Source organism: Carlito syrichta, unplaced genomic scaffold (genome assembly GCF_000164805.1).
Source record: "Carlito syrichta isolate Samal-C Ts95f unplaced genomic scaffold, Tarsius_syrichta-2.0.1 Scaffold137179, whole genome shotgun sequence".
Taxonomy (NCBI): Eukaryota; Metazoa; Chordata; class Mammalia; order Primates; family Tarsiidae; genus Carlito; species Carlito syrichta.
This window is the reverse complement of record NW_007081275.1, coordinates 198003-212544: the sequence shown is the minus strand read 5'-3', so window position 1 is coordinate 212544 and position 14542 is coordinate 198003. Positions and strand designations below refer to the sequence as shown.

At 39.3% G+C, this 14542-nt stretch overlaps 1 protein-coding gene across 3 annotated transcripts in view; it reads left to right on the top strand.

Moving 5' to 3' along the window:
* The first annotated feature begins 11436 nt into the window (after positions 1–11436).
* Positions 11437–14542, top strand: part of LOC103251211 (catenin alpha-2) — a 120015-nt gene continuing 116909 nt past the window's right edge. For all 3 annotated transcript variants that reach the window (XM_008049806.1, XM_021708445.1, XM_021708444.1), the window contains exons 1-2: positions 11437–11525; positions 12121–12277. In XM_008049806.1, coding sequence (XP_008047997.1) covers positions 11490–11525; positions 12121–12277 — 193 coding nt within the window. In that variant the 5' untranslated portion in view covers positions 11437–11489. The remainder of the gene's footprint in view (positions 11526–12120; positions 12278–14542) is intronic.

Sequence of the window (14542 nt, the reverse complement as noted above, 5' to 3'; positions counted from 1 at the left end):
GGGTTATATGGTCTCTGTGCAATTATTCAACTCTGCCATTGTAATGCAAAGGCATTCAGACAACAGGTAAAAGGGTACACACGTGTTCCAAAAAGACTTTTTATTTACAAAAACAGGTGGTTGGAGAAAGAAAAGACCACATACGTTCTAGACAAAGTTGACAGAGTGTAAGAAAACTCCCTGTCCTTGTATATTTCCTCAGCCATTTTCCTGGGGAGTCTGAAGTTCAGCCATATACAGTGGTCTCCCCTTATCTGCAGTCTCGCTTTCTGTGATTTTAGTTACCTGCATTCAACTGCAGCTTGAAAACATTCAATGGAAAACTTCTGAAATAAGCACATCTGAAATCAATAAACACAAATATACATTTTAAACTGAGCACTATCCTGAATAGCATGACGGAAACTTGTGCTCTCTGTCTCCATCCCACTCGGACCATGAAGCCTTCCTTTATCTTTCCTTTTCTTTTCTTTTCTTTTTTTTTTAAGAAAGAAAAACTTATTTAAAAGTAAATTGGAGAGAGAAAGAGAAGGGAGAAAAAAGATTCACCTCCCCAAGGTTGGGGAGGGGACCAAAGCTAGGAAGCATGGCAATAACCATAGCTCAAAGAGAACATGGCCACACCAGAGTCTAGTAAGGCAATGGCCAAAGCCTTCCTTTTTCAAGCATATTCGCTTTAGAGGCTATATGCCTTTAGTCACTCAGTAACTGTCTCAGTTCTCAAATATACTGTGGAGGTGTTGCAGTGCTTGTGTTCAATTAACCCTTGTTGCATTTAATAACATTCTTAAAGTGCAAGAATAGTGGTGCTGGGATATAGTTAAAGTTATTCTGACTGGGCATAGTGGTTCAGACCTATAATCCCAGCACTTAGGGAAGCTGAAGTGAGATGATTGCTTGAACCCAGGAGTTTGAGACCAGCCTCAGCAACATAGTGAGATCTCATCTCTACGAAGAATTTTAAAAATTAGCTGGGAATGGTAGCATGTGTCTGTAGTCCCAGCTGCTCAGGAGGCTGAGGTGGGAGGATTGCTTGAGTCCAGGTGTTAAAGGCTGGGGTGAGCCATGGTTGTGCCACTGTATTCCAGCCTGGGTGACAGAATGAGACCCTTACTCAAAAAAAGAGAATTATTCTGTCTTCTAATTTGTTATTGTTATCTCTTATTATGTGTAGGAAAAAACATAGTGTGTGTGTATATTTAAGAGGACTCTCAAAAACCTATAATTTATTTTAAAAATTAAATTTATTCTTATACGTTTAAACTTCAGTCACCTTCAAAGTACTCTTTGTTTGATGCAATACATCTATGAGATGCTTTTTCCACTGTTCAAAACAGTTTTTTGAACTTGCCGATTTTGATGTCTTTTAGTGCTTCTGCTATTTGTTTGTTTGTTTGTTTGTTTCACCTCTTTCACATCAGCAAAACATTTCCCTTTGAGGACTTTTTTCATCCGGGGAAATAAAAAAAGGTGCTCAGGTGGGATGGGACAAATAAAGAGGGTGGGACATGGGGGTCATGCTGTTTTGGTCAAAAACTGCTGAACAGTCAGCAAGGTATGGGCAGGTGCACTCGTAAATCACCCATTATGAAATGGGCAAATACGTTAAAAGAATCTCCAAAAAAAGTTCACTGAGTCTGAACACAGTCTCTCACAACACTAGCTCATACATTGATGCCAATGGGTTCCTAGAACACTTACCTGGTGAGGAGTGCCTATGAGGAGACCGACCTCCTAAAGATAATTCTGTTTTTTTGGGAATCCTCGGGTGTGTGTGTGTGTGTGTGTGTGTGTGTGTGTGTTTGTGTTTCGGGTATCTACTGGGCATCTTGGAATATATCCCCTGTGGGTAAGGGTGAGTACTGTACATTTTTTAAAGCTCTAAAGGAATCTAGAACATCTTAATTAGATTAAGGTGTTATATTACTAGGAGGAGAAAAAATGGCCTTAATGAATGTTATTTTGATTAATCAAGTAGCTTCCTTTGCTAGGTAAATGGACAGCAATACGCAAGTGTAGGACCAGAGAGGTAAAACCAGACAGGGCCAGGAGGTAAGAAAACAACTAAGATAGGGAGGCTGCTTGGAACCATATTCATACCTGCTGTGTACAAGGTCATGTACAGGAAGCAAGGGGGGCCATAAGGATAAAAAACAAGTGACCGTTATTCTTAAAGAGGTGGAAATTTAATTGAAGATGTACAGTATCTATGTGTATCTATACTCCATACAGCTAATTCTGTATGTCTGTATCATCCATCCTTATCAGAACTAATAAATAAAATAATGGTATGTGGTAAGTTGCAATTGGCAGCACAGTAAGCCTGAAGATGTTTAGAAGAGAGGTCTATTTTTATTGGTCATGTGAATAGGAAGTCTTCAACATACCTGGAATTTGAACTGCACCTTGGCAGATTACTAGTCTAATTGATGGAGGCTTCCCCTTCCCAAACAAAGTCAACTTGAGACATAAAGTAGGGACTCCTGACTATCTCCCTCCCTCGTGAAATTGGATTTCTGTGCAAAGTGGGCTGAAGTCACGTGTCAAATATTGTTCACGATGGTTAGATTCATTCTGTACCATGGATATGGCCTTGATGCCACACTTCCACTTGTCAACTGAAACGTATGAGACCAAGCTTTAGAGAATAGTTGTACTCATGTGCTCATCTGGATTTTCATTCTGCAAACCTTCCTTGGCTCCCAGTAAATGTCAAGCACCGACTGGTTTAGTGCAACCCTTCCCCATTGCTAGAGACAGAAACTGGAGCTTTCATCCTAATTTGCAGTAGCCCATAGATAGGGAGGTCAACATGTTTTATTCACTGGAAATAAGATTTCATTTGCTTACATGGGACTTTGAGAAACTAGATCGTAGTAGAGAGTTATAACACGTTAGTTCCTCTGCATAAAGATGGAGACAACAAAATCCCCGGAGGCCTTTAGTAATTAAAAGGGCATGATATTCATGGTTTTAGATAACGCATGATAAGCCTCTCCTATCTTTTTTCAAATTAAACACACATTATTGATGAACCAGCATCAAGAAGGCATTAGGTGATGCTTTATTGCATTATTCTAAGCCACTGAGGATTTTATATATGAAGGGTATAGATTTATGCTGAGTGATTCAGCCATGAAGCAGGCACATCAATTTGTTCATGAATATGAGCTTGTGATTACCTCCATTAAAGTCACCAGGGCAGACTGATCACTTTAATTTGGGCAGAGGCATGCAAACAGCATTTGCTACGGGGCGGGGGGGTGTGTGTGTATGTGTCCCTAAGAACACAGGCAAAAGAACTGTTGTATATCCCAGAGGAGCCCTAGGAATGCAGATTTGTGTTCTAATAGGTGTATAACTACCAGCAAGGGTATGAGGTCTGGTGGGACCGTGAAGAAATTGCTTATTCATAGCACCATGTGGCGGGATGTTGTGTATGTTTCACTTGGTAATTGCTGGTATAGACTGATTTGATAATAAAACCGCAGAAAGCATATTGCAGGGGACGTATGCTTGCTCCCAATTCCAGATCATAGAACTTGGGACCCTCCTAGGCATGACTAGGTGGTAGCAAGCTGAATGATGAGCTGCTTTACATAACATGGACGGAATATGCAGACATTAGCAAATTCAAAAAAATTGGAATTGGGCGTCTGTGATCCCAGGTATGTCCTAGGACCTAGGAAGGCTTCTGTCCCACAAGAATTCAGTCTATCTGGGGAAATGTGAAGTAACTTTTTATACAATTTCGATTTACATTTGTGGCTTATAGAACGAATAGCTGGAAGGACACTCAGATAATATGGTGATAGAAAAGTCAAGGGGAAACCATGTGGAAGGATTTGAGTTCCAATGCTGGCAGCGTTGGAGAATTGGCAATTCACTCATCTGGGTACCTTTCAGCAAAAACTATGGTCACACGTAAATAAGTGCCACAACCATTTCCCTGACCCAGAAATTCCACTTCAGATAAGAGCAAAAACTAAATACCTAAAGATGCATAGTTGTTTTGGGTAACAGCAAACATTAGAGACTCTCCTAAATGTATGACAACAGGAAACTGACTTATGAAATAATGAGACAACCACATTAGAGCATCTTATTCAGTCATTAAAAAAATACTGGTTAAAATTATATACAAAATCGGGGAAATATTTGGGATATAATAAGAGATGAAATAAACAGTCACAAAAAGATATATACTGAGATTACAATGTTATACAAACTATGTATAATTGAGAAATGAACTAGGCATATAATCATGTAAAAAGTAGAACTCCCTTCATTTTTTTTATCATTACCTCCCATTTATTTTCTTTGTAGTACTCATCATGATGTGAACATTTAAACACATTACTTGGTTAAGTTCTGTCTTCCCACCAAAAAATAAGCTCCTCTGTGGCATGACTACTATTTAGCTTGTATCTTTAATGTCCGGCATTTTCTAGGCACTCGGTATTTATTGAATAGTCATCAGTGATTGGATAATGTCATTAAGATATTTTTCACTTTGATAGCGACCTTTTTTTTTTTTTTTTGAGTTGGAGTCTCACTCTGTCGCCCAGACTGGAGTGCAGTGGCCACTCCCAGCCACCGCAGCCTCGACCCACTGGGCTCCGGCGATCCTTCCGCCTCAGCCTTCCAAGTAGCTGGAACTACAGGCGCATGCTACCACACCTGGCTGATTTTTTGATTTATTGTAGAGATGAGGTCTCGCTGCCCAGGCGGGTCTTGAACCCGCGGGCTGAGGCAATCCACTCACCTCAGCCTCCCAAATGCGTGGGATTACAGGCTGAGTCACCGCAACCTTTCAATAAAAGGCATATTATGAAAATTACATTTGTCAAATCCATCCCAGGTGCTGAGTCAACTAATCTATGCATTTCTCATGTCAACATTGTGATAACTTTATGGGGCAGATTCTGTTATTTCATATTTATATTTTATAATTGAGGAAATAGAGGTGCACCCAGAGGTGCAAAGTATCTTGCCCAGCTGGCAAGAGTAAGAGTTAGAACATGAACTCTGCGTTGCCTAACATCAAAACCTAGGGTCTTACCAATTATATGATTTTTAAAAAATAAAATATATAGAATGATCAAGAGTGTCAGATGCTTTAGAGAGATCATTTAAAACAGAAGCAAGAAAAAGTGTTTTTTGTTTTTTCCTGTCCCCCAGCGTCCTCATGGTGCTGCCTTTAGCTGCCAACATCTACTGAGCCATCCTGCCCTGATCAAATTATCCATGCTGTGTAGGTCTTCTCTGTCCTTCAAAATTGCAATTACTGTTAATCAGGCTGATAAACTTATCCCAATGCAAGGCAACTGCATTTTAAATGGATTCCACAATATCTTAGCAAGAAAGAGAAACTCCTACAACGTTCTTTTGTGCTGTCAGACTTGACTCTCTTCAAATCTTCAAGTTTTTAAAGTAACCACTTAGCCTACTCTTACGCCCACCTCTTTGGAAGCCAGTTGTCTAAGGTCAAAGCCCTCTGTCTTAACCTCTGCTGCTTCTGTCTTGCAGATCAAAGGTTTCAGGGAGGTGTGTCATTTCAACTCCCACTCAATGGTAAAATTCCATCTGTAATATAGGAGACATGTTTTGTGGGAACCTCGAGGTTCTATGCATCACAGGCATAAATGCAAATGCCTTTTGATATTTTAATTGTATCAGTGCAGATAGTGAATAAACCTTCAGGTTGAGATTATGGCACTTTCCATCGCAATGATAGCTATAGAGAATTAAGTTTGCAAGAAATGTGTGCCACTATCCCTTCTCTCTGTGGTTTTATATGGCCACATGACTGAGTATAAATTCAAATAATTCCCTTTTTAAAAGTAAATAAGTTCATTTAATCTTCAGATTTACAATGATGATGAAATAGTAGCACAAGGAGAAACTGCTTTATGGTCCCTCGAATTGCTTTTTTGCTTTATTTCAATAGTGTATTTTTCTTAAAACACCAATACGATACCTGAAGTTGTAAAAATTAATGAAATGATACTGTGTTTGGGGGTTGAGTGCGCTGAATATGTGGTGGTGTTTGGAATTGAAAAGAATCACGAATATTAAAAATGTAATTTGATTTCCAGGGCCAGGGAAGGAGAAAACGTTCTCATCTTTCTGATGTACTTCATATCACTTTGGAGTTAAATGCCTAAATACGTTATTAGCAGAAGTTTTTAATGTCTAATTGAAGCTCAGCCTTCCAGGCATTTTGGCTTTTCTTGTGAGTGTTCAAAGGAGACTGTGGGGTGTTTGAGACAGAGCTGCTTTTCTGTGACTGTGTCCACACAAAACGGAACCGTGCAGCCATGATGCTCTGTTCATCTGAAACTGTGAGCTGTGCAGGGTTTTTTGTGATTAAAAACATCTTTCATTTTTCAATGGTCTTGATATATTTTTATAAGGGGTTTGTATGGTTTTTTTTTAAAAAAAAATTGTGTCCATTTTAACTGTCCCATCAGTGTTCCAGAAATATTTCCACTCTGTTTTTGGGCCCCTGAGGTAGTTATTCAAGGGTTAGGGAATAGATACCAATTGTAATACAAATAAGGAGCAGGTTACTTCCTTGAAAGAATCAGCATCAGTGATGGTAATTTCCTTTCTACCATCATTAGTAATATCTGTTAATGATATTACTGTCAATGTAGGCATTCACCTACTTACACAGTGTGCCCTAGAAAAGCACTAAGGCATCATCATAATCATCCACAAATATGTGCTAAACAGGCAATCAGAAAAAAAAAATCTCTTAAGATGGATATTTTACCTCTCCATGATGTGTTTACCGATTCCCACCCAGAAGTGCCAGTTGCTTCTTTTTCTGAACTCCTGAAGTGATGGCTGCTAAGTATTCTCCTTCCCCCCATGATAACTAGTTTTAAGATACTAAGGCCAGAAATACAAGACTGGCCCAGTCTTTTCAGCTTTTACTTTCCACAAATCCATTATGCTTGTAAAAGTTATGGAGGAGAGGGTCTTTTCATAATAAATTGATGGGAGTTTAGTACAATTAGCTCACCAAAAAGCTCTACCACTTGTAGTCATGAATCATTCCACTTTCAGAAATCCCACATCAATCTATATAGACCAAAATTTAATACTCAATGATGATATGCTTTATTGTTTTCTAAGCTTCTAGGATGGCAACAAAATCTTGTTGCCTTAGTTAAGTTGTAAATAATTTACAGATGGAAAAAATGGAGGCCAGAGTCACCTGAGCAAATATGTCTCAAAAATGTTACTTGCTTGGTTGATTCCAGCAGGTTTCAAAACTCTATCAAATTTAATCATATTATTTAATGCCTTTTGGGTTGCAATCTATTGATGGTTTATTGTCTGCTTTTTTGCTTACATTAATTTTTTCAAATGTCTACTGGTAGTCCACAATTCCCTCCCTCTTCGTGCCTCTCCCTGCAACCCTTTATCATATGAAATTAACCACAGATGAGAAAGTATTAGGTGTGAAAATCATAACATTTTATTTTACCAGAGCTCCTGATATTATAATATTAGAGCGGTAGTTAAAGAAGAGGTAGTTAAAATCAATTATTGGATACCTACAATGTTCAGTTATCTTCAACTGATGTTGAGGTATTTGCTGGCATTTTGAGCTACATTATCAATTGGGAACTGCCTCAAACACTGAAGCTTAGGGCCATTTGCTGACACCATTCTAGAAATCAAAATATATAAAACCACATTCAGGTGGGTTTTTAAAATATATTTATAAAATCATGAGCTGCCACAGTGCCGATGAGTCCAGTGAGAAATAGAGGAAGGCAGCCAAAAAAAAGAAGGTAGGGATTTGGATCGAGTCCATGGCCAATTTAAAGTACGTAAGCCTGTCTTTGGAGATACTGAAATCCTTAGCAGCATATTGGAAAAATTTTCAGAATGTTTCAGAAAACAATACAAGGTAAATGCAATTCTGATTTTTAAGTGGAATTAAACGGCAGGAGTACATTGCAGAGTAGAGTCTGCCAGACTTCAGGATTTATGGATCAGTAAAATTAAAGAGAATAAATAATTGGAGGACTCTGGCGAGTTGCCAGCTCTTTATTTTTGCCAAGCATTGCTAGCATGCCTTCCCCTACTAAGATTCTGTTGGGTGAGGAAGTTACCCTATTAGACCTAAGCCACAATGGAGGTTATTTAAACAAAGGATGCGAAAACATTTAGAAAGAAACACACAGAAAAGGTTCTTTTCACCGTGTGGAAGTTATTGGTTGGCAATTTCGCTTGTGTAAGAGTTCAGCTTTTCTGAGCTCTGATTCCTACAGGGTCAACTTCTGCCTAGTGACCACAGCCAGGACGGGTGGGAAGCTCTGTGGTCTGGAGAGTCACCTCTGTGACTAACAGAGTCCAGTTACAGGGCTTCTCTTCTAGACTCAGGTGTGTACTCTCCACTGTCTGCAAGCCTTAACTCCAAACCATACTTATTGTACGTATTGTATAGATTTCTCTGACTTCTACTGTGTTCCCTTGAGACTCATACAGATGCAAGAAAGTGTTTTACCAGAGTTGGTGATATAATAGGCTGTGGTTACTACTTTTGTAAAAATGGTTTTTGTTAGGAAAAAATCTAGTCATATTCCAAAATAGAGAATGTGTGATGCGCCATCATATACTATCATCCAGCTTCAACAATTATTAACAATTATTAATCGCCAATCTTGTTTTTTCTAACCCTCTACGCATTTTCCCAACCCCAGATGATTGGGAAGAAAATCCCAAACACATAACTCTATCTGTGCGTGTCTTGATTATACATATCTAAAAGCTGCATACTCTAAAAAGAAACCCAAAGTACCATTAGCATACTTTAACTACTTAATATCATAAAACATTTAGCCCAAATTTAAATTTAAATATATTTGTTTATATACTTAAATTTATTTGTATATGTTTGTTATAATTTATTCTATTTAGGATACAAGGTCTGTGATTTGTTTCCTATCAGTTTCTCACTATCAGGATTATTTTGACTGCATCTATGTGGTTTTATTTTACTTTTGGGGGGGAGGTCTCTTGAATTTTCTGTAAGTTGCAGGTTGATCCTAAGGTATGATAATCTCTAAGTTTTGTTTTGTTTTTGGTAAGAATATTTTCATAGGCAGTGTTATGTCTTTCAATTAAGAAACACAACATCTGGTTTGTTTTCTTTTTCTCTCTTCCAACATTAACAGATGTTAAAGACTTGGTCTATAGCCATTATTTTATTGGGAATGCTAATATTTTCTTACCTTTCTTACAGATAATTTTTAAAAATTACCCAAGACCTGATTCCTGGGGCATTTTTAAGTTTTCATACTGTTGTGCTAAATTCCTTAGCAATTGCTCACTGTTTGTAAAAGTGTGATCTCAAGTGTCTCTCACACACCAGGCAAGGATGGTAAGGAGCAAAAAACCATCATCTAAATTTATCAACCTTTCATAGAATGGAAAGCAGACGCAGGGAAAACTTAATTAAAGAAAAACTTAAATTGAAGATTAAAATATAGAACTTTAAATACATATCTATTTCTAGAAAATTGTTCACACTTTACCTTTTTCTCATGCCACTATGAACAGGGGACTCTGCATTCTGGACTCATATGATGGATGACAATGTAGAAACCATTGTTTGACAGTGTAGAGTTGGTAAACACCTGCTAGAAAGTGAACATTTGTCCAGCCAAGTTAAAGGCATAACTGAATTTTATCTTTTCGATGTCATCTTTCTTCCATTGTGTATTCAAAATTGCTGCATAACTTGCTGTATACAGTAAGTTCTACCAAATTTAAAATGAAGCACCATTTTTAAAATCATGCACTGAATCAGGCACTTGGAATGTAAAATGGACTAGGATATAGATTGTGGATATAACAAAGATTAATCAAAATGTGGAGTGAAGATAATATAACAAAAAGAAGTCGAAGTTAGGAGATCTGCATTATCTGTCCCTGCTCTGCATTGAAGAACCTTTATATGCTCCTTGGTGTTTAGTTTCCTTTCCTGTGAATGGGACCATCAAGGCATATGTCTGAAAACTAAGTAAAATAGTGAAAAATTATCTGAAGAATCAAAAGTAAAATATAAAATATAAGAAACTACATGATAATGTTTAGAACTCAATTAAGCTGTGATTTCCCCTTGTACATTTTCTTGCTGTAATAGACATAATGCACCCTCCATTTTCCTTAAAAGCTTCCAAATGGGATACTTTACACTAATGATTTCTTGAAATAATCTTTAAAAGTATTTCTATTATCACAACCAACCCATCTCATGGTGCTGTTGAGAAAATGTGATATGACTTACACAGCCTCTGAAATGTGATATGACTTACATAGCTGGTTAGTTGTTGAGTCTCCTGTTCTTGTGATCTGTCCTCTTCCCACTGCTCTGCACTGCCTAAGGTTTCTTTCACATGGGAAACTACAAACATGAGTAGTGCATTTTAGTCTCCTAGGGCATTGAGGCACGGTAGGAAAGCAACTTGTTTTGGAGACTAGACGAGTAGGTGGCCAAGAGGCTATAGGATTCTTTCTCTGCCAATCACTTGTTCTGTTTGCCCAGTACTCCTAGCCCTTGCTGACCATCTCTCTTTTGACCTTTCTAATCTCATTGTCTTATCCTCCGGATACCAGTCTGATGGGACTGATCACTGTGCTGATGGTGGCTTTGTGTTTACTGTTGGCCTTGACCAATCCATCTGACCTTGTATTGTCAACTCTTACTCCCTGAAGTTGAGAAATAACACAAATCGGGCCTCCTGAACTGGGAACTTGAATTCAGTCCAGCTGTTTTGGCCGGTACAGTGCTTAAAAAATCAGTTTTCAATGTCTTTGTTCTAGATCTGCACGTTCTAAATTTCTTTATACTCTACCATTGTCTATTGAATTATACCAGCCTTTTCTACACATTTCTTATATCTGTTCAGCCCTTAAAAGCACTTGAGTTGGTTACTGGTGGGCAAATCTAGAGCCCTTTGGGCAGAGTGTTGGCATTTTCAGCTTACTGTGAGTCACTTTTAAGTCCAAAGCATTGCCTATAGCATTTTCTCACTGGTTAGGGTTGAGTACTGATATGGCCAAGATTGTAGGGTTTTGTACTTGACGACGTGTCTTAGGGCACTCCAGAGAACGTAGGTAGATCAAGGAAGGTAAAAACCCTTCAAAAAAAACCCAACTAAAATGCATCATTGTATATGCTTCGGAATCTGGAAACAATTTTTTTGTTAGTACTCTGCTCTTCTGACAGAAATGCCTAAATTAGCACAAGATGTTATAATATTTGGTTCAACACAAAGGGGACCTTTCTCTTACCTGTGACAAAATTCTCCTGGAAGAAACACCTTCTGGAGAAGGTAGCAAGGTCATAAAAGAGTATACTTTCCCTTTGCCCTGTGTAATTTTCACTTGTATTCTCTTCAATGCAGGTTGCCAATTTGGCCTGTTCCATCTCCAACAATGAGGAGGGAGTGAAATTAGTCCGGATGGCAGCTACCCAGATTGACAGCCTGTGTCCCCAGGTAAGCCTCATTCACTTTGTTTCACAAACTTATCAGTGACCTGCTATTTGGGACCTTCTAAACTCCATCCCTCCTGTCTCTCCTTTGCTTGCCTTGTTTCCTCCCGCTGGAGAATGTGACCCATCCTTCACCGGTTGTTTCAAGTTCTACCTTTCTCAAAAAGAAATTCTAACTACCCCAGTCTTTTCAGAATTACTGTGGCAATTATTGTCTTCTCCACTCATATTGACTTTGCTGTATTTGTTTTCGGTTGTGATTTAAATGCTCCGTATCTAGTTACCTTGTCTCAGCAACTAAATTATCAGCTCTTACATGCGGAAAGGAAGAGTTATATTTCTGCCACATCTGTGCTAAGAAAATAAGACTTGTCTAGTAAAGACTTCTTGAAACCTGAGGCTAATCATTACATCTTAAAAAGAAGAAAAGCAAACAAAGCTGATGGTAATTGATCAGCTACTTTATCTTTCATGTGTTGGATTGTCCTTGTGAACGCTGAGAACCCACTGAGTCCAGGGTTTCAATGTGGTCTTTGACCAGCTTTTTCCTCTTTTGAAGTCTGTGGTCATCATGTCTTTGGATTGTTTCTAACAAACAGGTCATCAATGCCGCTCTCACACTGGCTGCCCGGCCACAGAGCAAAGTTGCCCAGGATAACATGGATGTCTTCAAAGACCAGTGGGAGAAGCAGGTCCGAGTGCTGACCGAGGCAGTGGATGATATCACTTCGGTGGATGACTTCCTCTCTGTCTCAGGTAGTCACTACAAACAGGCCCCTACAAGGCAGCTGGAGAAGGATAATGGGATGAGATAAGGAATTGCTCTCAAATGTCTTGGGTTTGTGTTTCAAGTGATCTCATTGGCTCTTTGAGATTCACCTCTGCAAATGTGATTATAACACCCTCTGAAATTCTTTTTTTGGTGTACATTATTTCAGACACCATAAAAACATTGGAGGGGAACACATTTTGTAAGGTGTGCTTACATTTCTTTTAATATTTGGATATTTTTTTTTAAATGAGGGTCTCATTCTGTCACCCAGGCTGGAGTAGTACAGTAGTGACATGCAATCTCAACTTTCTGGATTCATGCAGTTCTTCTGCCTCTGTCTCCTGAGTAGCTGGAACCAGAGATCAGTTATTCTAATTTGGCAATGTTAAGTGGGTCATTTTTTCAACAGGTGAAAATTTGTGATAAGATAGGTAGAAATATCAACCACTGGATTAACCCATAAGAAGGAACATGGGGGTATCGAGCTTTTGAGCACTTATCTATGAGGTTGTATAAGAAAATGGAGTGGACTAGTCATCATCTGAAATTGTAACTTTCTTCTTTGTGACTGAAGCCAGACTGGAGAATTCTAGTGGATTTGAATAACAGTAGAGGCAATTTGACCTTTAAACAGGACTCATGGAATCTTTTTCAAGATTGGGCTACCAGCCTGTGAATGGGCCTTTGTCCAAACAGTTTGATCAAACACATTTGGCCCAGTTCACCTGAATAATCTCTGTGAGAAAAAGGTCACTGGAAACATCAATCTCTTTTGTGAGGCTTTGAAAGAGTCAAGTGACCCTTGGCAGTTTCAAATTGACGAGGTGTTGATTCTGCCCACAGGTGTGTGAAATTCACACCCACCAACACAGGCAGCCCTAGTCCTGCCACCTGCTGGATCCTGGCAGACAGAGGCCTGAGGGGGAAGGGACGGTGTCACTGCTGGTAGGAACTGGGCAGAACTGGACCTCTGACTGCAGCAGTTTGGAAAGGACTTCTGTGGGGAGGCTGTCACCTTTGGAAAATTTTTCTAGTTGCATCCTTTCCTTTTCATGAAAAACAGCCGGGTTCGGTGGCTCAGCCTGTAATCCTGCGCCTTTGGGAGGCTGAGGTGAGTGGATTGCCTGAGCCCGCGGGTTCGAGACCCGCCTGGGCAACTTGGCGAGACCTCATCTCTACAATAAATCAAAAATTAGCCGGGCGTGGTAGCGCGCGCCTGTAGTTCCAGCTACTTGGAAGGCTGAGGCGGAAGGATCACCGGCACCCAGCAGGTCGAGGCTGCGGTGGCCGGGAGCGGCGGCCACTGCCCTCCAGTCTGGGCGACAGAGTAAGACTCCAACTCAAAAAAAAAAAGAAAAAAAGAAAAACGGGATAGGCTTCCATCAGGATCTTGTATTTAAGTCCTGTCTGTGAACAGTGTAGTCAAATCTATAATCTGATGGATAATCAAAAAGCCAACTTTCCAATGATGGGAGGCAAGACAAGGCAAATAGAACAATAAGCTAACATGCGCTCAGTGTCTGTGATTTGCAGGGTGTCTGCAGTTTACTTTGATTCTCACCAAAGTTCTATAAAATTGATACTAGTATTTTAAGTCTTCCTTTGAGAAAATTAAGTTGTTGAGAGGGTAGGTAACTCAGCAGGGATTGTATTAAAATTCAGATCATAAGGCTGGATGTTGTGACTCCTGCCTGTAATTTTGGCTCTTTGGGAGGCTGAGGAGGAAGGATAGCTTGAAGTCAGGAGTTAAGAGACCAGCCAGGGAAACATAGTGAGACTCCGTCTCTATAGAAAAATGAAAAAATTAGCTGGATGAGGTGGCGCACACCTGTCGTCCCAGCTACTTAGGAGGCTGAGGTGAGAGAACTGCTTTAGCCCAGGAGTTCAAGGCTGCAATGAGTGATGATGAAACCATTTCACTCCAGCCTGGGTGACAGAGCAAGATCCTGCGTCTTAAAAAAAAAAAAAATTCAGATCAGAAACAATATAGTTCTCAGTGAGAGAAAAGAACATTTCCTTTGTTGCTTTCTACTTTCATTTCAACTCCCTTTTCTCACATCTGGTATCCTCATTCCAATCTCTGATTTCTTTTAGAAACCCATCTTGTTTTTTATTCCGAAGGTGCTTTGTTTTTGATAACTCGTCAAAGCAACTATTTATTTAAATAGCCTCATATGTAGGGGTTGATTGCTAAAAGAACTCAATATATTATCATTCCTGATGCTTTTATGCTTGCTTGCTTGGCTACC